Source organism: Crocodylus siamensis, chromosome 1, assembly GCF_052110815.1.
Source record: "Crocodylus siamensis isolate JL-2025a chromosome 1, ASM5211081v1, whole genome shotgun sequence".
NCBI lineage: Eukaryota > Metazoa > Chordata > Crocodylia > Crocodylidae > Crocodylus > Crocodylus siamensis.
In genome coordinates, this window is record NC_143395.1 from 301,332,868 (window position 1) to 301,356,611 (window position 23,744).

The 23,744-nt window shown below is 43.3% G+C and overlaps 1 protein-coding gene across 7 annotated transcripts in view; it reads right to left on the bottom strand.

Annotated features, from left to right (window-relative positions):
- The window catches only part of FHL2 (four and a half LIM domains 2), a 100,119-nt gene that overhangs the window by 22,864 nt on the left and 53,511 nt on the right, over window positions 1-23,744 (bottom strand). For 5 of the 7 annotated variants that reach the window (XM_090021028.1, XM_090021023.1, XM_090021039.1 and 2 more), the window contains one exon: window positions 4,618-4,797. The exons of 1 other annotated variant lie outside the window; for it this stretch is intronic. In XM_090021028.1, coding sequence (XP_089877154.1) covers window positions 4,618-4,773 — 156 coding nt within the window. In that variant the 5' untranslated portion in view covers window positions 4,774-4,797. Of the gene's footprint in view, window positions 1-4,617; window positions 4,798-20,979; window positions 21,154-23,744 lie in introns of those variants that run through there. One more of the 7 variants, XM_090021022.1, reaches the window with a different exon arrangement.

A 23,744-nucleotide genomic window follows, 5' to 3' on the forward strand; every position in this document is an offset into this window, starting at 1 on the left:
CAAGGCTTGTCAATATTTTTATTTTTATGTTTCAGAGGGAAAGATTACTCTTTAAAGACTATGGTCTAGTCCTACAATTAAAAAAAGCCAAAATAGCAACAATATTAGAGATTATTTATCTGTTTAATTATTCTTTTCGTTTACTTAAGAAATCTTCAGTGAAAACTCCCATTTGCTTTATATGTACTTCACAAACATAGTTTTGTATCTTTTCTTTATTGGTTAGAATATTTCAGTTAGAATATTAAAGTGCTGTTACATATTTTTGCCTGCCATTAAAGAGTGTCTTGTTTAAAAATACAGAAGAAAACTATATTGAATAATACCCTTACTCCCTAAATCCATAAATCTGAGTTGAAAAGTTCAGCCTGATTAACTCATGAATACTTTGTCTGAGATTTGTTGAATACAGTCCAAGTTTTGGGATTCTTGAATGTCAACACATGGAAATATCTTCTCAAGGGATTAGACAGAGACCTTAAAACAAAAGTACATTCTAGAATGGGTTAGAAATATGATTTTTGTTTTATCAGGTCAGGCTGTTTTCCTTTCTTATTTTGAATCTTTATGAGCTGTAGGAAAGTTGGCATGGAACATACGTCTATTGCATCCTTTCTCTGCCATGTGTAATTAAATCTTCTTACTTATTTAGAGTTTTATTAAAGGGGTTTTCCCACTTATATTCTAATGAAGTGGGGTGACAAGGGAAGGGTAGAAGAGATCAGAACTGACCTTTCCCAAATCCAGCCTCGAACCATTTTTTAAGTGCAGTCTAATCACTCCAGTCCTTACTAGGTGCTTTGACCCTTGGTTTGCTCCCATTTTCCCTCCTTCCCTCACAACATTCCTTTTTCAGAACACTAACTAGCCTTCACTTCCCTAAATCTGCTATCAGTAATGGCAGCTATCCAGACTGCTTATTACTCATATAGACATTGGGAAGACTCTTATGGTTCATGATCAGGCAGTCTGGACTGGGAAAGAGTCTATATGAATGTCTAAAGTAAGCGACATAACTGTTAAATACTAAAATAGAACTGAATAGGATCTGTGGGCCTATACCAGGGGTGGGCAAAATACGTCCCGTGGGCCAGATCTGGACCATTCTATCCAGCCCGTGGGGCCCCTAAAAAAATTTAGAAAATTTAAATTTATCTATCCTTGGTTCCTGTCATCTTTGACAGGAGGACCCAAGGGAAGCTCTGGAGAGCTCCTGCAACATCAGGGCCTACCTGGCCTCACCTCCCTGCTGGAAGCCCCAGCAGGGCCTTCTGGCCTGAGACCATGTAGCTGCCCCAGTGTGGGAAACTCAGGTAAGGGGGGCAGGTGGGGAAGGGCAGGGGACTAGCTTGTGCTGAGCGCAGGGGAAAAGTGCCCCCTTCCCGCCCCATGCCCAGAGCTCCCTGCTGCAGCCACTCATAGCCTATGCGGGGTTGCCCTGAGCAGGGACAGGCAGCCCCACATGGGCTGCAAGAGGCTGCAGCGTGGGGCACCAACCACGGGGTGGGCGAGGGACCGCTTTTCCCCCACACTCAGCACAAGCTTGTAACCCGGCCCCACACCAGCTCCGTGTTTGCCTGTTGGGGCTGCGCCACATCAGCAGCAGCTGCTCCCAAAATAATTCAGCATAGTATGGTTCTGTAGCCTTGTGACTAGGGCACTCAACTGAGAAGGAGTCGTCTTAGGTTTTGGTCCCTGTTTCGGGAATCCATTTCATAGATTTCATAGACATTAGGGCTGGAAGGGACCTCGGGAGATCATCGAGTCCAGCCCCCTGCCCAAAGGGCAGGAAGTCAGCTGGGGTCATAGGATCCCAGCAAAATAAGCATCCAATTTACTCTTGAAGGTGTTCAATGTAGGTGCTTGAACCACCTCCGCTGGCAGACTGTTCCAGACCTTGGGGGCTCGGACAGTAAAGAAATTCTTCCTTATGTCCAGCCTGAAACGGTCTTGCAGGAGTTTGTGACCGTTCGACCTCGTCATCCCTTGGGGCGCTCTGGTGAACAAACGTTCTCCCAGATCCTGGTGGTCACCCTTGATAAACTTATAGGTGGCCATCAGATCACCCCTGAGCCTACGCTTTTCCAGGCTAAAGAGTCCAATGGCTCTCAGCCTGTCATCATAAGATCTGTTTTCCTGACCTCTGATCATGCGCGTGGCTCTCCTCTGGACTCTCTCAAGCTTCTCCACATCCTTTTTGAATTGTGGAACCCAAAACTGGACTCAGTACTGCAGCTGCAGCCTCACCAAGGCCGAGTACAAGGGGAGAATGACGTCCCAGGATTTGCTCGAGAAGCATCTGTGGATGCAAGCCAGCGTTGTGGTTGCTTTACTAGCCGCAGCATTGCACTGCAGGCTCATGTTGATCTTGTGGTCAATGATGACCCCCAAGTCTCTTTCTTCTGTAGTGCTATCCAACGTAGCACTGCCGAGCCTATAAGGATGCTGCAGGTTTTTCCTCCCAAGGTAGAGAACCTTGCATTTTTCGGTGTTAAACTACCCATGCAGCCCTTTCTATAGTGTATATTAAAGTCATGGGATAAAACGTAGGAACAGGGCCAGAACACCTCCTTGCTGTGTGACTTAATCATTAAACTGCAAAGTCAAACTCATTCTCTTTTCCTCTCTCTCTGGCACCATGACTTTTGCTTTCCTTACTACCTCTTGGTGCAGTATTAACAAGAAGGTTGGAGAATTCAGTTACCTGTTCTCACATATAACATAGTGATTTGAGCATTATTGTGTAAGATCATAGAACTGTAGAAAATAAAGGTTAGGAAGGACCTCAGGAGGTCATCTAGTACAACACCCTGCTCAAAGTAGGACCATCCTCTACTGTGAAGATGTGAGATGCTAGTTTGAACCTCTTCAGGCTGAGGAAGAAACTGAACCCAAGTCTCCTACCTCATAAGCTAGTGCTCCAGCAATGGCACTATTCTATATAAAAGTTGGACGCAATTTCACCATACCCACTTCCTCTGTCTCCTGGCAATTGTGTTTTGAAAGAAAGTGACTACAACTGCATTTTGTGAGGGATCCAATCCTGTTGGTTAGGCTTGCTCTGAAATCTCTACTGGATTGACCTTTCCAGGGGAGCTAGGTATAGTTTTTGGAATCTAATTGGGCTTAGGCCTAAAATAGGGACTGAGCTATGAGACAGATAGCATGGGCAGCTACAAATAAGTGTGGGGGACTGGTAGAGATCTAGAGTACTGCAGAGGGTGAGGGAGCAGTGGGTTCAGTCTGGGCCAGCAGGGGAGGCGGGGGTGTTTATGCCAAAGTGTAGCCTAGAGTGGCTACCCATTAATGTGACATGAGCTGTGTAACATGGATCAGAGAGAATCCTGCCCTGGAGTGGCATAACTTTAAGCCACCTAACAAGTGCTTAAAACTAGTTTCAGGTGTTACTACGCAGACAATCCAGGTGTTAACAGTTCCATGAGGCACCCAAAATTACCAGGTAACAAGGCCCTAACAAGGGCCAAAGAGGAATGGGCAGTATCAAAATTCTGGGCCAAAGCACTTACCAAGGGATGGTGAGTGCCCTCAGTTCCCACTGATCTACAAGGAGGAGCTTAAATTCTCTATCAATTAATTAACTGATTAATACGATGTTATGGGGCAGACACTTTTCACACAAAGGCCATTCTGTAAATACCTGGGGAGAGCATGTATTTAGTCAGTGACTGTAGATGTAAGGAAAGCAGGAGGGGCAATGGTCCCAAGCTACTATTTCCTTGCTTCCTTTGGCACGGTACCCTCACAGGGCTTGCCCTCACCCACAGTATGTTCCCTAGGGGTGTGTGAAATGGCACCATTCCATTTTGCCTTTAGTTTCAGTGGTTCAACGGAACAGTGTTTCATCTTGAATTTCATTTGAAGTTGAAACAGCTGCTCTGTTCTGTTGAAACAGAAAGGCTATTTTGAAGCTGTTTCGAGTTTCGCAGGGGATGAGAAATCATCCCAGCTGGGCTGACTTCCCATCCCCAGTGCTAGATCGCACCGGGGATGAGAAGCAGCCCACCTGGGCTGTTTTCCCATCCCCTGTGGTACATGGCACCGGGAAGGAAGGCAGCCCAGCTGGGCTACATCGTGCTAGGGCAGGAGGCAGCCCAGCTCGGCTGCTTCCCAGTTTCCCGTGCTACATTGCACCAGGGGTGGGAGGCAGCCCAGGTGGGCTGCTTTTTGGTCACCCACGCTACATTGCTGCCTCCTGCCGGATCTTGCACTGGGGATGGGAAGTCAGCCCAGCTGGGCTAACTTCCCATCCCCAGCCTATGGTCAAAACATTTTGACTTTTGAAACATTTTGACTAGCCTCATTTTGTTTCAAGGCTATTTTGAAGGCCTTTGTTTCATTCTGATTTTGCTGTTTCAACCTCAAAATTGGTTAGAACAGAGTCAGAATGAAACGGCCAGCAAAATTTCACACAGCCCTAATATTCCCATCTCCCCCAGCTGGGCTCAACCCTACCTACAAGGGCACCTGTATACAGGTTGGGCTGCCTCAGGATTCTTCCCTGCCAGTATAAAAATCTACCTGCATTCAATGCAAGGAGCTGACTTATGCAGTCCATTCTGACAGAGGTTATATCAATGAAAACTGAGTCCAGAGTACCTTGCAATCAGCACCAATTGGTTTCTTGCATTCCTCGCAAGTGTTGGAGTAGAGGCTTTCATAACATTTCACACAGTATGGGTTCTCCTCTTTCAGTATGTACTTCTTGCCAAAAAGGGACTCCTTGCAATAGTGGCAGTCAAAGCGTTCAGTCATTTTGATGTCTGAAATCCTGGTGGCCTATCATAGAAAAAGAAAACCAGCAGATTCAGAATAAGGTCTTATTAGTACATTAACACTGGAATCCAGAACTCCATTAAAGGAACAGCTTCAGACCTACTATATAGTGCACTGCCTTTATTCAGTAATTTAATGCCAAGCAATTTCAACACCATTTCTTTTAATTTATTAAATTAACATATAAGGGAAAATGGGAATATATAGGCTGCTGTGCTGAACCAGACCTGTGGCCACCTACTCCAACACTTTCTTTGACAGTGTTTAGTACTAGGGGCTTCAGAAGAAAATGCAAGGATTCTCATAACAAATAATATAATAATCTGGGGGAGTTTGCATCAAAGATGGCATTTAGAACATTACTTTCATAAACTTTCTTCAGTTTTTGCAGAATAGCCTTGCATGGTGAACAATTTGGCTTTATTCCCAGTCCTTTTTTCCAGTAGCAGAGTTGAATGTTTCTTGCTGTGAAGAATTTTCAAATTATTTTGTGGATCTTATCACTGAGCTTTCTGCATGCATAGAAATAGTTGAGTCAGGAATGGCAGTGCAGAGGAACACGTGATCTTTTTTATGCAAGTTGTGGCCAATAGTTTTTGCGAATGCTTGTCAGGCTGCAGCCTAGGTTATGTTTCTCCTGGATGCTGGGATCTAGCAAGGAGATGCTGGTTTGTTATGAGAAATGACTATCAATGCTTTCCTGTGGGACAGAAAGATTCAGGCTCCTCTTAAAATCAGACTTCAAGGCTCTTTGAGAATAAACTTATTTTTTTTACTCTGACAATTGCACTTATAATTCACTTTCTAGTCCTTCCTTATGAAGGTGACTCTAGAGAAGATAATAGAAAATCAACCTGAGTAGGATACATAGTCCTCAGGTCTCTTAGGCTAGGGACAGACATTACACATAAACCAATTTAAATGATCAGAAACTGGTTTAAACCTGTAACAGAACAAATGTTCACTGCACATAAACCAGTTTGAAAATGGCTGAAACTAGTTTGAGATAAACCTAGTTGAATGTAGTATCAGACTTAACTGATTTGGATCAAACCAGTTTATGCAATGTCTGTCCCACACCCCTTCCTGGTTTAAGTTAAATCAGAGTCCTCCAGCATCCCAGATGTTTTGCAACTTTGGGAGGGCCCCACCCCACTGCTCCCTGGCTGCAGCTCTGGCAGACACTGCATGTACAGTGGCATCTGTCTGGATTCCTCCTGCTCCCCCCCCCCCCCACTCCCTGCTCAGGCAGGGATTTCCCCCTCCCCTCTGCCTTACACAGACACCTCTCAGCATCAGCTAGCATACCACATGCTGGCTACAGTACGTGCTGTGGGAGACAGGACAAAGGCAGATAGGACAGTGTTGGCTTAGGGCTTTTTGGAGCTAATTATCAGGTAGCTGGTAATGTCCCTCCCTTCCTTCCTTGGCTACCAGCCTCACACCGTCCACGGGCTGTGCCTCGATCAGAAGGACTTGGGCCCCCCGAGAGCGGCACCGGGGAGTGGGTCTTCTGTACGCCACATTTCCCGCGCCCCACCGCGGGACGGGGATTCGGCGCTGGGCTCTTCCCTGTTCACTCACTGTTACTGAGGGAATCCTGGTTAGTTTCTTTTCCTCTGCTGACTAATATGCTTAAATTCAGCGGGTCGCCACGTCTGATCTGAGGTCGCAGTCGGCACGCGGGGCGGGCAGGGGCTGCCTGGTGGGGGGGCCACTGCAGGCATGTATCTGCATTTCTTCAGTCCAGAGGGGATGTCCGTACAGTTACAAATTGGCTTAGCCTAGCCAGGTTAGACTAACCTGCAAAGATTGAATCAATTCAGGCCCAAGCTTTTTAAATGGGCCCTAGCCTTAATCACCAGTCGTTTTGGTTTAGGCTTGGTTATATAGACTTTGTTGAATGTTGTTGTTTTATATCGTTATTGTAAAGAGAGGCATAAAGATCATAGGTGGCATAGGGTTCATTTGACCCCTGCTGACTTCCAACGCTTTGGGCAGGGGGCTGGACCCAATGATCTTGCGAGGTCCCTTCTAGCCCTAGTGTCTATGAAATCTATGAAATCTATAACATAATAACGTAAGTATACTGTGTAGCCCAGTATCCTGCCTTGACAGTGGCAGAAGTGGATGCTAGAGAAAGAGCACTGAACTGGACAGATCTGTAATGATCTGTCCCCTATTAATTATCCACCCTGGGATTCACTGTTATTGGTTTAGAGATGACATTGGAAACATCACTAACTGTCCTGTTCAACAGCTATTAATACTTCTATTGTCCATAAATCTGTCTAGTCCGTTTTTGAACTTGGTTATGCTATCTGCTCCTGTTGCCATGAATTCCACAAGTTAACTACCATATTTACTTGAATACAAAATGAGGGTTTTTTCCCCCAATCAGCATAGAGGGAAAAGCTCCTCATCTTACATTCATATACAAGGAAATCTCACTAAATTCAGTTTCTGTCATTAAATTGCTGCCAAGAGCAATGTGTGCTCAGTAACAAAAAATAACTATAGAACTGAAATGCAGCCAACACTAAATGTGACTATAAAACACACGGCCCATATTGGACAAACTTACTGATGGGAACCTTCCTTTTTTTGGCCTTTAAAAAAAATGGGCAGGTGTTCCTGTCACAGGGAACTGGCACCAAGCCTGAAGGTACTAGAATATCAAGCCAGCACTGGGAGAGCCAGAGCCAGCCCTGACACCTTTCCCTTGGTGCCAAAAATGCTTGATTTTAACCAGAAGGCCAAGATACTGATCACAAGGGTAAGTTAGTGCAGCTCATCTGAACAAGACATATGATAGGGCCTATTGTGCTCATTCCCTCCCAGCACCAACTCTTTTTCACTCAATGGTGAGCCACTACATGGAATACATTTTAGGTGTATCTACATGAGACATTTACTGCACAGTTGACTAATTAACTATGCAATAAATATCTTGGTATCTACACTAATAAACACCACAGCAGGGTAGTACTTGTAAATACAAGTAAAACCCTGCTATGGAGTTTTTTTCATGTGCAGCAGCACATGTGTAGATGCTTCCCCAGTTGGCTGGAGCACAGGGTGCTCGCTTCCCCAGTTGACTGAAGCACAGGGTGTTTCAGTGCAGGGCTAGCTGGCATGCAGCCCTTGTGCTAAAGGACCTTTCTGCCTCAGCCAGCCAAGCTGCAGCACATGGAGCCCAGTTGGAGCCTCACTGGCCTGGCAGGCTGACCCTTGGGACTCTGCCAACCTGTGCTGCTTCAACTGGGTTGCATGTGCTATGCATGAATAAATTCTGAAACAATATGCATCAGAGTTTATTGTGGGTGTTAATTGCATGTGTACTTGTGTAAGTGGTTATGCCAAAATAGGCTGTGCTGCCACACTCTGGAGGTCCTGTCTCTGGTGGAACACCACCTATGGCCATGCAGATTTAGTCTTGGAGAGCTCTGCTCATGGGGTATACCCCTCGACTCACCTGCCATGCTTTGATCTTTACAATTAGAGGGAGGGTCCTGAAGTGTCAGAAACAATCCTTGTAAGACACTGGTATGGCAAGTGTTCTTTGGGTCCTCCTCCCCTTTCACCTCTTCCATATGCCAACTGGGCATCAAATTGTAGTTCTAGCCAGGAGTGCTTGATGCACGGGATCTGGGCCACTAGCTGACTCCTGGAGCAGCTTAGGTGACCATGCTTGTCACATATGCACCAAGTGCCTTTTTTGGTATCACAACTACAGGTTCACGAAAATTATCATTAATTCATAGAGACATCACCCCATGCACATCTGTCATGGGAATTCATTAACTTTCTCAACATATAAATAAATCAATTCTTCAACCCCTGACGAATTCATATACTTCTAAATCAATACTGCCTGTAGCAGTAACTGATTGGGGGTGCCAATTGATTAGTAGGTCCACCCTCTCCCTGATCAGGGTACTTGTACAATTTCCAACTTAACTTCAAGCAACAGAAAAGAAATGGTGTCTTCTAAGTGCCTAGGTCTCCGAGTCACTCATGCCTTCTGACTCACTTGCACCTTCTTTTCCTATGGGTCTGTGTATAGGGGTCCATGCAGAGCCTCTGCCATAGCTTGCTCCTGCTGCCCCACTCCTGGGAGTTGGAGCTAACCAGGCGGCTGAAGTTGGTCCCATCTCCTGCTTGCCTCATGGGAGCTGAAGTCTCGCTGCTGCAGAGCCCCTGAAGCTACTTCTGTGTTGCCCCGTTCTTTCCTGCTCACCTGCTCAGGGCACAGGCTTATGATGTCAGCCATGATGTGTGCACCAATCCACATCAAGCACGAATTTATGAAATGGGGCTGCTGCTGTGCATGCTGCTCTGTTGCTGGCATCACTGCTCTTGCAGGTAGGGAACATCCATTTCTTGCCCTTACTGGGCTTATGGTTGCTCTTCTCAAGCAGTCAAGCATGCCTCCCAGGGTTCTCCCGTGCCAGTATCAGGATGTCTGGCATTGCCCAGTATCACACATCCCCACATTTACATCACCTTGTGGCATATTCAAGACTGTGTTGCCACCTTTACCTCATTCTCGGTCTTCACCCACAGGTTGTTTCTCCATGTTCTGGGCGGTGTCCAGACCTTTGCACTTGGACAAGAACTCAGCAACTTTGTTAGCAAGTCCTGATCTGTACCCAATTGTAAATCTGAAAGGTTGTAACTGGCACACACCTGTTTAGGCTACACTTCTCTTCCCTTTTCTTCATTTCCTCCTGGCAGATCCCACAGTATTGAGCAACTACTCACTAGCCCTGAGCCATGGGGTTGCTTCAGCCTCCTCTCCAGTCTCTTCTCTTAAAAGGATGTAAAAAGGATTGGCAAAGTAGTCCGAGCTGCAGAGTCTTTGATCTGAAGCTTTAATCAGCCAGCCCTATCTCTTCTTATCTTATCTAGCTGAGCAATTTATCTGTGATTGTAGAGATCATATCAGCTTGTTGAACAAGAAGCATTGACTCTTTATTACTCAAGTTCACAACCAATGGTTCTTGTTGGATGTCCAGCACCTTCTGGACCTGCAGTAACACCAGCTGATGAGAATGCTTTGTATGTTACTCTGGGCCAGAGGTCTGAGCATATGAGCTTCTCAATGGGCATCATCCTCTTTCCTGCTTTGACTTTTAATTAGTGCAGGGTGATCACACCTTAACACCATACAGAAATACAGTTTAAATATGTACAGTTGCCTGTTTATGAAGTACTGTTTATCCATAAGAAGCACATTACCCCCATGCTTCTTAATTTGCAGTGTTTATCAATTGTTCTGGAATGAAAATTAAACTGGATTTGACCTGTAAAGCCCTAAATGGTTCGGGTCCTAATAACAACTGTGGCCTTCTCTCTCTCATGTGTACACCCAAGCAGCAGCAGTCAGCTGAGGTTCTCAAACTTGGAGGCTTCTGCTTTAAACAAAAGGAGGCTGATCATAGGGTATTTTTGGCAGTGGCCCCATAAGGCTGGAGTTCATTTCCCTCCACAATTCATATAGTCTGCAAGAGCCACTTCGGGGGTTTGCTGTGAGATTCCAAGTTTTACTTCTGGTAGGGAAAATCTTAAGGAGGACTGAAGGGGAAAAGTTTGTTTTGGTGGATACAAAGGGTTGTTTATGCTGTTTCTGATCTACTGAACTGTCTGTTGTAAATTGCTATGTGGACGTCTTTATGAATGCAAACAGATTAACAATGGGTTAGCTCCTAAAGACTTTTACAGACCCGTGGCAGAAGAAATGGAAGACTACACTTGGAAGAAGGTTTTTGTTTAGAATAAGCCTACAGCCATTAACAGTAAGGAGCACCAGATCAGCTGTTTTGCCTTTGCAGAAGAGAGAGGACCTCTTGTTTCAAAAGACAACTGGAGTGGATACATCTGTGAAGGATGCAGCCTTCTTCAAGGAAATAGGACCTCTCTGAGAAACGGTCACAAGGCCTCAATTACTACCTTAAGTACAGTGGGGAGTTAAGATAGTAGAGAAAAGGAGGGCTGAACATTTTTGTCTTTCCTTGTGCTGATTCTCTTCACATTTACACCCATGTAAATAGGGAATCATTGCACTGAAAGTAATGGAATTACACCAACACAAAACTGATGAATGCAGAGAATCAGACTGGAGCTGTGCAAGACCTATATCCAATTTGAGACAGAAGTTCGTAGAGTTTTACCCTTTTACCTATTAGTTTCTCATAGCCCTCAGAATTCTAGCACAGATGTGGGCTATAAAAAAGTGAACAGCTTCCCTAGGACTACCAAGTACCAGAGACAAAGTGCAGCTCCAGAATCTTGCAAAGCTGAGGTTTGGGTTCAAGCAGGATTCACATCCCCAAAGCTCAGGAAAGATAGTTTATGTAGATCCCATTTTTACTCAGTGGCATTACAAAATTATTTGCAGCTTTTCCTATTAAAGGAAAAATTAAAAGTATGGGCCTATCCAGTGATAGGGTAGTAATGCAAAGGAAACTGTTTGTTTGCAATGAAAAATAATACTCTCAAGCTTAGCCTGTGGACTGAGTTTCTGCTGGTGAAGAGGCCCTACGCTGTGGGTGGGCTGAGACCACTTTGAAGTAAGTTAATGAAATTGCTTCACTGTTTATCTAGCTCTCACTCTTTCCATCTCATCACTGAATGTATGGTCACTGACACATTATTGTTCACTTACTACTATCTCAATGGTAATTGTAATAACAAAGTTTACATTCAATAAAAATTAGTCTCTTCCTTATCCTAGTAGTAAACCAGAAATTGTTCATCCCATTATAAGAACTTCACATTTACAATAGGTCAAATATCACATCATGCTTCAAAAGAGAATAGAAATTCTCAGACAACCTTTTTCCTTTTCCACCTGCAAAAGACATAGTCAGTGCAGCATGTCCAGAATGTAACTGCAATTTCTGCCCTTCTCTTGCCAGCAGGGAAGTGATTACACAAAATCATCAAAGGATGGTCCACTAAATTAGCTTCAAAATTTGCTTCCTTTCCATTTTGCCTCTAATGAGTTCATCTGAATATAAGTAGTTACTAAAAATTAGACCACCACATTGAAACTCCCCCCCCCCAAAAAAAAAAAAAGAATACTGATGAAAGGCAGCAGGGGAAATGTCCTTACCATAAAAGGCAGGAGTCCAATTATATTTGAAGAACAAAAGCTGCTAACTCTTGCTGAAGTGGTGCACACAGGTATGAAACAAAATCTTAGTCTCCCTAGAGTCAATGGGAGTTTTTTTCATAGGGGCCATTTTCTTCATAGGGGCCAGGATTTCACCCTCAATCTGTAAATTATGCTATCAACCAGCTGCACAGAAATTAAGTGGTCCTCAGACACATGCCTACGAGGAAGCACACACTTACAACGGACATGCCTTTGGATGGGACGTGTGTGTACGTAGAATTTTTTCACTCTGTTTATTTTTCTTTAACTCAAGAAAGAAAGATTTGTGTCTGGCAGCTCCACTAACATAAGCCATGCAGGTCTACAGCATTTGGAAACAATTTATGTTAATTTTCTGAAGGCTAAAGTGTGAAGATTTATGTTGTCCTTTGTAGTTTTGAACTAATGGTTTGAGCTGTGAATCTTACTGACAAGAGATGTTTATTTTCCTGTAACTGAGCAGTTATTGCTACAATCATTATCTATCATCTTGTTGCAGCAACTGCAAGCAACCCTTCCAAGTTCTAATAATGTTTCCAATCAAGGCCATAATGCCATGCAGGCAACCAGCTAATGTAATTTATTTTTATTTTACTTGAAGGAGAGATTAAATATCCTTTTGTCCATAAGCATTAGCATGGAAAAAAGTGCCCAGGATAAATGGGAATCCACCTGCAGTGCAGTGAGAGGAACTAATATGATGTATATTTACAGTACAAAACTCAGGGGGGGAGTTTCTATGGAGATGACAAAATGATGGGTAACAGGAGATAAGAACCTACATGGCTTGGAGTTCTGACTGCCTATGGCATGGCAAGGGCTGCTTTGCCATGCCTAATTCTCAGGAAGACTCCTTTGACCAGGAGTCAAATATATATCAGACCAGGCAGATTTGTACTAGCAATAGATCTGTATTTCTGTATTTTCTGGGTTTTCATGGGACTAATAGTAGTATTGCTTCATTCAGCCTGGTTCTAGGGCTTTCTGTATCAGCTGGATGGCCCTACCAGGAAAGTTAGTCTGGTCTTCAAATCTGCAATCATGAATGGCTCAAATGTGGTTACATTAACTACATCATGCCATACATCTTACCAAAAAAAATCCCCACACACACTGCCATGGTCCCACACTAAAATCCATGTCTTGGAGATGTATGTGCATGTTTGCAATTAATTAATTGTGTGGAATTTACAGCAGTTACCTGTTCCTGCTTCCACTGTCCTGTAGTGTCATTTTAATAGGATTCCTTTTCTCATGTGACAATCAGTGCCCTATAGTTTTCCACTGAATCTAGCAAGAGCATCAGAAGAGTTAAACTACTTTGGGCTAAACTGTGCCCTTCCATATGTGGGGAGAGGGTGGAAGTGTCCTTTTCTGCTTGATTTACCTGCACCAGCAACTCTGGCACTACCACACTGAGCAGCTATGTCCGGAGCCACTTAAGGATCAAGGTGCCAACTAAGGTCAGAAACAATGAGCAGACAAGCCAGGTCAGAAAGCCAGGAAGCTGGGGGACGAGGAAGAGAACAGAATCAGAGAGTAACCCAGACTGAGAAGGTCATGTAGACTATATAATTCCTCCTGTCCTGGATTGTTACTGGGGATGGTGGAGGCTGGGTACAGTGTGGGAAATAATTCTTTATGAACGAGCTTGAATAATGACATGTGAATTACTGGGTAGAACTTCTTGGGGAGTTGTAATTCAAAGGCTACCAGGTTTACTTGTTGGGTTATGTGGAAGAAGGGGTTGAGGAAGTGCTAATTCAGTTTCTGTGAAGTCCAGTCTGTATGGAGGTGTTCAGTCAACAGCCACATTTTCTGCTCCACAGAGTAGGCAGGCCCTGGCTGGTGGTGCTGGTTTGCTTTCTGCCCTTAGGCCTTTTTGCCTTTTTCAGGTGTTGCTTTGATAGCCCCTGGACTTTCTGAAATATGGCATATGGTTGTCAGAGTTTGTGGGTAAAGTGGGATGCAACTGGGGGTGGAACCCATAATTAGCAAAGAAAGGGCTTTGCTTGGTTGAGTCCAAGTTGCTTTAAGAGAATTCTGAAAGTGTTAAGAGTGAGACCAAGTGTCTTGGTGAAAAATAGGGCAACAGCAAAGGCATTGTTCTAAGAGCAGATTGGTCCCTCAGCCCATTTGTCTGGGGATGGTAGGCGATGCAAGATGGTAGGTGCAGATTATAGTAGGAGTAACTGGACACTCTAGTTATGGTTTGTGTGTGGTTTGTTTTGTTTGGCAACCAACAAGTTTCTGCTCCAATTCAAAATCATCCAAAAGTTGTTCAGTAAGCACCAGGGTAACTTGTAAAGACAGAAGCCACAGAAGATATAAACACAGCCAGTTCAATACCGTATCCAGCACAATTTACAATATAATTAACTGAGATTTGTTATAAGAATGACTAGATTATATGCAGATTTACATATATTTCTACCACTGCAAAAGAAACCTATTTACATAACCCAGACTATGAAACTTAATTTTACAGTGGCAAGAAAATTCACAGGTAAGTTAAAGGGTCTAGGATGATGCCCTTATTTAATGCCTCCTGATGCTTTCCCTGGATAAATAAGGCTGCAGTTTATCTAAGGTGAGGATATCAACTTCTCAGCAACTTAAATTTAGAAACCTGTATATATTAAGGATACATTTAAACAGAAAATCAAGGGGAAAAAGAAAACAAATGGTACAAAATGAATAAAATCCATCATCATCTCTTGGCCGTACCAGGCAGTGGTACCACACAAACAAAGAAATGAATGGTTACAGATTTAATTACACCCTTACCAACAGATGTATGTTCCTCGAGAAATAGATTGATTTATTTTATTGTTATGCAGACAACCAGTATAGTCCCCAAGCAAACAGATTCAAGGATATAACCAGACACCAAGAGAATGCCATGTGGTACCACACACTGAGAATTCTAGCTTTTCCCATGGTTCCCATAACACAGTCCATGAACTAGGAGCAGAACAGTTTCTTACATACTTCCTAGCTCATCCTTTCCAGAGAAGAATAGAGGCATACTAAGAAGCAGGCATGGAGGAGATGCACATTATTACTCAGCCTGTCCTACAGAAAAGTCCATCTGGGTTTCTCAATTTGATACTTTTTAATGAGTTCACAATGGCCCTGGCTACCTAAGTTGCTTACACCAGTAGTCTCCAAAGTGGGGTGCACAAGATGATCCATTGGGGTGCAGGAAGAAAACTGCTTGCATCCATAGATGCTTCTCGAGCAAATCCCAAGACGTCATTCTCCCCTTGTACTCGGCCTTGGTGAGGCCGCAGCTGGAGTACTGCGTCCAGTTTTGGGCTCCACAATTCAAAAAGGATGTGGAGAAGCTTGAGAGAGTCCAGAGGAGAGCCACACGCATGATCAGAGGTCAGGAAAACAGATCTTATGATGACAGGCTGAGAGCCATGGGACTCTTTAGCCTGGAAAAGCGCAGGCTCAGGGGTGATCTGATGGTCGCCTATAAGTTTATCAAGGGTGACCACCAGGATCTGGGGGAACGTTTGTTCACCAGAGCGCCCCAAGGGATGACGAGGTCGAACGGTCACAAACTCCTGCAAGACCGTTTCAGGCTGGACATAAGGAAGAATTTCTTTACTGTCCGAGCCCCCAAGGTCTGGAACAGTCTGCCAGCGGAGGTGGTTCAAGCACCTACATTGAACACCTTCAAGAGCAAACTGGATGCTTATCTTGCTGGGATCCTATGACCCCAGCTGACTTCCTGCCCTTTGGGCAGGGGGCTGGACTCGATGATCTCCCAAGGTCCCTTCCAGCCCTAATGTCTATGAAATCTGTGAAATTAGAACTTCTATTTATATTTATTTTTTATCTAAAAAAATAAGAAAGAAATTAAGCTTTACTAATATTTAATATACGGATTGACACTGGTGTCCTCACTCGATCCATATGTCAGATGGTCACATGTCACGTAGTACACGAGTAGTACATGTATATAATTTACAAATAAATAAATATACATATATTGGGGGTGCATGCTCAAAAATTTTTTACTGATAGGGGTGTGCGATCAAAAAAGTTTGGAGACCACTGGCTTACGCAACTCTCCTGATAATCTGGGAATCAGCAAGCACAGCATTATGTACATTTTTTATGAATGCTGGTTATTTTGCTGTATCAGTGAATGCTTGAATATCTGTGGAATCCACCAACTGCTATCTAGACTTCCAGAGCAGATCAGGGAGAATGGAGCGCTGCAACATCTTGATTGCTTATGGTCAAATGGAAGACTACAGCTTGAATGAAACCAGTTTTACTATAGCTTCTTGGGAGCAGGGGGAGGAAGGGACAGTGAAGGGGGTCAGAAAGCAGAAGCAAGACAACAGAGATAAGAGATACACAGTTTGGTCTTAAAATCCAGAAAATTTAAGGCCTGGTCTATTTGAGTTCTGCTGCCAAAAAAAACGAATGCATCAACACTCAAAGTTGTTCTAGGGTGCTGGAACCCCATCTTTATGGTGGCAGACTCTCACTTCTCTGTAAAACGAGTCCCCTACTACCCTTTCCCTGGCAGCTGGTAAGTGTACACTTGCCCATTTTGCAGCTACAGCAGTCCCTTAAGTAGCTCTTGCCATTCTGGGGTGCACTTTCCTGGCACGGCTGCTGTAGTGGATAAGCCAGTAGCTGTGCAAATATGATGGGCTCTGGTGGCTTCTCTGGTGGCTGCTGTCCACTGCTTGACCTGGTGGCAGACAGTATAGTGGAGAAGAGGCCTGAAAGATTTGGGAGTGAACTGAAAATGACTCGGACAAAGGGAGCATGGACCAGGGAGAGGAACAGAGGTGCCATCTTCTATAGCAGAGGCTTTCTTTTTAAATGAAGAAAAAAAGATTTTGCCCACACAACAAGGAGAGACTTAGATGCCAAGGTTCAGAGGAAAAGCCATGTGAAGGAATGAGGTTCCTGAACTCAGAGGACTCTGACTTAATACAAAAGAACTCTCTAGGAAACTGCAAAAGATAACTGCAGGAAAATGTTATCTTATCTTGGGTAGATCTGTATAGTTCTTGTAATAGCTAAAGAGTAATCACTCTTTTAGATCTCTTACAAAATTGTGCATCTCTGCTTCTGCTATGAAGTGTCCTTGACAAGCTGAACTACAAATGAATAAGCCACCCAAAGGCTTGTTGTGTTCATGTTGCTGAAGTGTTAAGGTTTCAAGCTTACACATATAAACCCTGCAATGAAGAGATTAAGGTTATTTCATTGTTACAGCCACTTACACTGCTCTTACCGTTTTTGAATGTATGTACTGTTACTTAACACCCCAATCAGTACTAGGTTATAAAACATCATATGAAGTCTAGGGGGATATGCAAATTAACAATGCATGAGAATCATAGCTTTTTATTTTTCCAATATGAGTATTTAACTATTTAGCTTTAAAGGAAACCTCCAGCAGTTCTTAATCAAGCCTCATCTTCTACATGTCGCTAATTAATATTTCTGAAAGTTTAACATCTCTGTGGATGTTAATAATGTACCTGAGCTTTATTCTGTGGAGACTGTCATTATTCTGCTGTCTCCTACCCTCATATGGATGAATCTGCATTGCAAATAACTGTGTTTATGTAAATGCAGCATTAACACTGCACAAGTAAAATTAATCCATCTAAAAATGTAAATGATCACGTTCCTAATCCTTGAGGACTGAGCTCTCTTTGATTCAGGATGCCAGTGGGGGAGGGAGAAAAGGGGCCTGTTGACCATCTTTATACCCTTCAGCCATTGTCTGAAGATGGAAGAGGCTCAGGCCTGCTCTAAGCCTGGGCCTGATGGGTCTAAGGACCCAGCCTGTGGAGGCCAGGAAGGGGTGGCACTGAGTTGGCCAGCAACAGCCATTAAAGGTACAAAGTATGAACAACAAGCATCAGCAGCTAGGAGGTATTTATGACTCATTTGCAGAAAAAGAAACTTTCTTTGTTTAGTAATTCTAAAATGTATAGTCTTCAATCAGGCTTTGAAGTTTGAAGCTCTGACTTGGGCATGCTTATTGGTGCACACTCAGGCCTGCTTTATGACAGACACAGTCAGGGGTGGATCCAGGAGGGATGCTGTGGCATGGATACACTTTCCTCCTCCCTCCCTCCTTCCCCCGCCCCCAGCCTTTTCTGCAGGAGAAGCATCCCTTCCACCCCTCCATGTTCAATGGCATCTCCCCTATCCTCCACTCCTCCCCACTCCCTTATCCACCACTGCTGCTGTCTTTGGCTGCCTGGGGTAGGGGTGGGGGGAAAGGCAGGGATGGGTAGAGAGCTCTAGAGCAGCAGATGCCCTCCCCTCCCATTCTCACCCCACTCCCTGCTCCTGCCTAATCCAATCAGGCTCCCCCAGAGCTAGACTTAACCAGAGACAGTGGCAGCAGCAGGTGGGTTCCCCCACTCTGTCCAGTCCCCATGGTGTTCCCTTTTAGTATGAGAGCAGTTGCAGGGAAGGGAATCTGCTCACTGTCTCTTATCTCTAGCCAAGCCTAGCTTCGCAATGCAGCTTACCTGCAGTGGGGTGGGAGTGGCTCTGGAGTGCCCCTGCCCCAAGCTCAGCTGGGGACAGTGGCAGTAGTGGGTAGGGGGTGGACTGGGAAAGGAGGGCACCTGTCACTGAGCACAGAGGGGAAGGGAGAGGGGAAAGAAGAATCTTACCTCTTTGAGGAACTTTAAAAAGTTCCCACTGCTGCTTCTGTAGCAACAGAAGGGATGCTCTAAGATGCAGTGCAGGTTGCTGCTCCTGCATCACCCTTTCAAAGAAACTGAATTCACCCATGGACCCATTGCCTCATTTCTGGGATCTGGCAGGCCCAGAACAGCAGTAGGTGTGCAGGTCTTGCATCTGGGTGGCTTTCCTTGGCGTGGCACAACAGTGGGCGGTATAGACATGCGCTACTTTGCCCCTCAAACTGTTCCAGCAGCACTGCCTGTGTTGCTGCACCTGTCTGTGTTGGTGGGAAGGACATTTATGCTAATTTCAAGGAAGAAGGCTGGGCTTCATGTTATTTCTTAAAAATCACAGCATCCTAGTTAGGAACCAAGAAAGTCAGGAAGAGAGGATCTGGTTGTGTCTGGGATCCTAACAAAGAATCATAGCTGTAAACTCTTCTGTGACAAGTGGTGTTTCACCATGTCAAATAAGTGTCTGGTACACCATAGTGCTACTGAGTAATGAATAATAACTAATTTACTAAAATAAATAGGAGTAGTTACAAAACAAAACACATATTTTCTGCTGACCACATTACTTTCTGCATGACTTTGAGATGATGATATATATAGGATGATATATATACCATATATATAATGTTATAGACCTATGGTTGTTAAAACCTAATGTAAAATACCAGTAAGATAGGATATTTCAGCAACAACTTTTCTGGATCATCCTAACTACCCAATTCCAGGACGTTGATTCTGAAGCCTAATGATAAAATAAATATTAGCATTGTCAGCTATTTTACTACTAAGAACTTTAGTACAAATAATATAATTATCATGAGATTATTGGCAGATCTTGGATGGTGTTCTATCATTTCTTCCTCCCTTATATCTCCTCAGAAGTGATCTTTCATTTTTTTCTTAATTTTGGCATCCTGCTAATTGTTGTTTCAAATGTGAATTCTAAAATGAACTCAGTTTACAGAGAAGCTTTCAAAGCTCAGCCTTTTAAGCTGTCTACCTGGGGATGAGAAACTGACAATAATGTTTAGGGTTTTTTTCAGTTTTTCAAATCCAAGTCCCTGAAGCAATTTTCCTTAGGCTTTCATTGATTAAAAATGTACTATTTGGCTGAGAAAAAATAGAGAAAACAGCCTGAAAAGAGAAAGCTTCTTTATCTGTGAACAAATAAAAATAAAGGATCATAATAGAAACTGAAATTTTAACTTTAATTATAGAATTCCCTAACAAGTCGATGCAATAAGGTTTCTTCTTTTGAATGCCTAAGCCAGCTCCACAGAAGGCAGTAAAAGCTTCATATGCATAAGCAAGGGAAGAATTTAGCTATAAATGTGTCACATTATCATTATAAATAATAAATAAATGTTATAACTATTCAACTTGGATCTAGTAATAAATCAGATCTTTAATATACCTCTAGACAATAGTTGTTAAATAAATAGCAACAATAAGAACAGTGAAATGACTTACATATATTTTTACTACAGGCTTGTGTCTCTGTACAACAAGGTTCATACAGAGAAATGTGCAGGGACCTAGGGAACTATATTTAAACCAAACCATTATCTCTCTGTAGAAAAAAAAAGTGTATTACAGTAATTAAAGGAAAAAAACTATTAAGTAAAATCTTTTCTGCTCTGCCATGAATACAGACTCATGAATGATATACACCATAGATTAAGCACCTATATGATTGTGTTTTCATGTGAGTGCACACATACACACTGTCCCTCTCAGGCAGAGTAAGGAAGAATTCAGAGCTATTTATTGAGACCAGCATTCCATTTTAATCTCTGAAAATAAGAATAAATGTGCTTCAAAGGCTTCCCTTTTCCTGTGTACAGTTTGTCCCTACTGCATGACAGCAAACAAGCAAGGCTACCTTTGTTTCATGTGCATCTGCGACTGCTATAGCACAAAAAAATCTCTTTTGTTGAGCTAGGGAGCAGGAAGTGTGCCCAGAGGAGTAAAAAACTTAAACCTTGAGCTCCTACTTTTTACAACCTCTCCAGTAAATTAGCCAAAACGTACAAGACAGTAGTACAGAGTAGTCAAAATACAAATAAATCAAATGCCTCATCACCTTTCTGTGAATTTGCTTATAGATGGACCTGCAGAAAGATTTCTTGGGATATAAACCCTTCTTCATCCTCATTGTATGTTCAGGAGAGAGGGGAATTAGCTCTCCCCTTGTTATCTGCCCCCAGTAACAATAAACCCTTCCTGGAGTCAACCTCTCTCATTCTATACCCTTTGTTATTTAAAGCAATACCTTCTGAGGTATACTGAAGGTGTACTGGGGAAAAAAAGGGGGTATCTACTTACAGAGCAGTAGCGGGCAGTTAATGTTACTCCCTGGACCAGAGACAGGGAGTCACATCCATTAACAAATATGTAAAGAGCACAACGGCCTGCTTGAAGAGTAGAGCTGTACTGCTAGCCAGGGACTTCTCCTGCCTGTGAAGGGCAGCTCTTCTGATTTCTGTTCTGCCGTCAGTGTTGTGTGGAAACAGGCTGCTGCCTTCACAGCCTAGTGAAACCCCTCTGTATCATTTTACCATATAAGGAGACAAAAGCATCAGAGACACTCATTTTTTTCAGCTCCGTGCAGCTGGCATTCAACACTTTCTCTTTTCCAAGGGTGTAGATTTTTTCCCCTTCTAAACAGAGTCTTCATTGGACCCCATCCTAGACTAAGACTCTTTACCCCCCCCCCACACACACTTGTTTTTCTAACCCCCGTTGCTTATTAATAATGTAGCTTTGTTCAATTTGAGTGATCTCAGTTTACAGAAGGAAAGCTTACAGCAATTCAGGCACAAACACTTCTAAATCTCTTCACCTGGCTGAGAAAATAAAGAACTTGGCTAGATTTAGTATGAGAATCGGTCCACACTGGCTATTTTGCCAACTATAAATCATTCCATTGTCTGGAGAAGAGTAAAACAAGCTGTCTCTTTGTAGTGACTTGATGTATATATAAAGTGCATGGTTTTATGATGAGCAAGTGTGTGGGGTGCATCTGGGTGTGTATTCTGAATGTGTGTATCTTTTCATTTCCCCCCTCTAGTGTGCAAAAAGCAGGTAAAGCTAGAGAAACACAAAGTCCCTCCTGATGTCTTCAGAAGGTAAAGGAACTGTCTCAATGCAGACTCAAGACCAAGCAACAGAACCCTCCCTACTGGCACACATTAAATTAAGGGGGAACCATTCATTCCTATCTAACCAGGAACTAATTTCTCTGTTGTAAAGTCTCGTTTCATATTTCCTCATTCTTGCAGAAACACATTCTGTTAATAAAAATAGCAGGGGTCCTCAGAAACCTCATGAGAAGAGAGAAATGTGGCTTCAAGTATATTGGATGTGTTTGCTCTCCACTAGTTGGGGTAGTTCTAGCTGCTAGTATTTCATTAATGACAGACACTTGCCAAGAAGCGTAAGTTGATGATTTTCTTTCAACTTAAAGAAAATCTGCCAGGATGAACATAAAATCCACAAACCTGCTGCTGATAGATATTCCTGGTAGCTCTACAGGCTTTGCATATGCATAGCGTATATAATGGTGAAAAGCAATTCAGCATGCTCTCCTTGAAGAGCCTTGGCATGTGTCCATGCATGTATGTCTTCAGACTACTCAAATGCAAAACCCTCTTTCCTAACTATTACTGTAGGCCCATCCCTGTCCTGATCTTGCCCAGCGCTCAGCACAGGAACTAGAATAAAATGTATTAGTATACATCTTCCTTAAGAAAAACCTACCTAGATCCTGATCTTGTGCTGCTAATGCAGGCAAAACCCCATTAGATAAAATGAAAGTACTGGGCCTTTCATAGCTCTTTAATTGGGAATAACCCACTGCCCAAATGGCATTAATTTTGATTCATAGGAAGGCTGAGATGGTTATTAGTTCTCAAACTTTGGGTTTCCTAATCACCCTGAAAGCATAGTAGTCGACCGGATAGAGTACTGCTCTAAGACCCTGATGATCAGGCCTCTGCTCTCAGTTCTGACACTAACCTTCTGGGGGACCTTGAACTAGTTATTTTACCTTCTCTGCTTCTGTAAAAATGGGGTTAATGATACTGACCTCTTCTGTAAAGTGCTTTGAGATCAACAAATGAAAAGTACTGCTGGGGTGAAAAGGATTTGTTATTAATTTTATCTTAACTGAAACATCTTACCATAACTCACCATAAATCTCGCTCCCTGTTGAAGAATTTTCCTCAGTTTCCATTTTCAAATACCCGAGTAAAAAGATGGACTTGAAAGTGGCCAGATTTGGGTTTTTTGAGTCACATTATCTCCATTCTCTCTAATCTTAGCATTTTAGTGGTTCTCTTCACTACCCTACCCCTTCCCTATTTTCATTTTGCTAGTTCTCCTAATCCATTCATGGCAAAAGCAGTGACGGCAATCTTTTGGGTGAGTTTCTGACCTGCTGGACTGTAATATAATGTTGTTTAAAAATGGATCTGGGGGAAGGTTTGTTCACCAGAGCGCCCCAAGGGATGACGAGGTTGAATGGTCACAAACTCCTGCAAGACCATTTCAGGCTGGACATAAGGAAGAATTTCTTTACTGTCCGAGCCCCCAAGGTCTGGAACAGTCTGCCAGCGGAGGTGGTTCAAGCACCTACATTGAACACCTTCAAGAGTAAATTGGATGCTTATCTTGCTGGGATCCTATGACCCCAGCTGACTTCCTGCCCTTTGCGCAGGGGGCTGGACTCGATGATCTCCCGAGGTCCCTTCCAGCTCTAATGTCTATGAAATCTATGAAATCTAAATTACAGCATATACTGGCTGCCATTGAACTATATAATTAAGTATTTGGGGTCCTGTGCTGTCCTTAGGAAGAAAAGGACATGTAATAAGATGCAAGGACCAAGAGTATAATGAGATCCCTGCAGGTTTTGAGAGAAGAACCTCTACCAGATTATACCCCATGATTTGGGGGACTTTTTGTTTAAACATGTGATTGAGGGACACAAACGATCACTGGTTACCTCATCTTTTTTTGATGCAAGTCAGTGAAGAGGCAAAAACACATGTCTTTCCCCTCTACCACTACCCAAACCACTGGAAAACCCC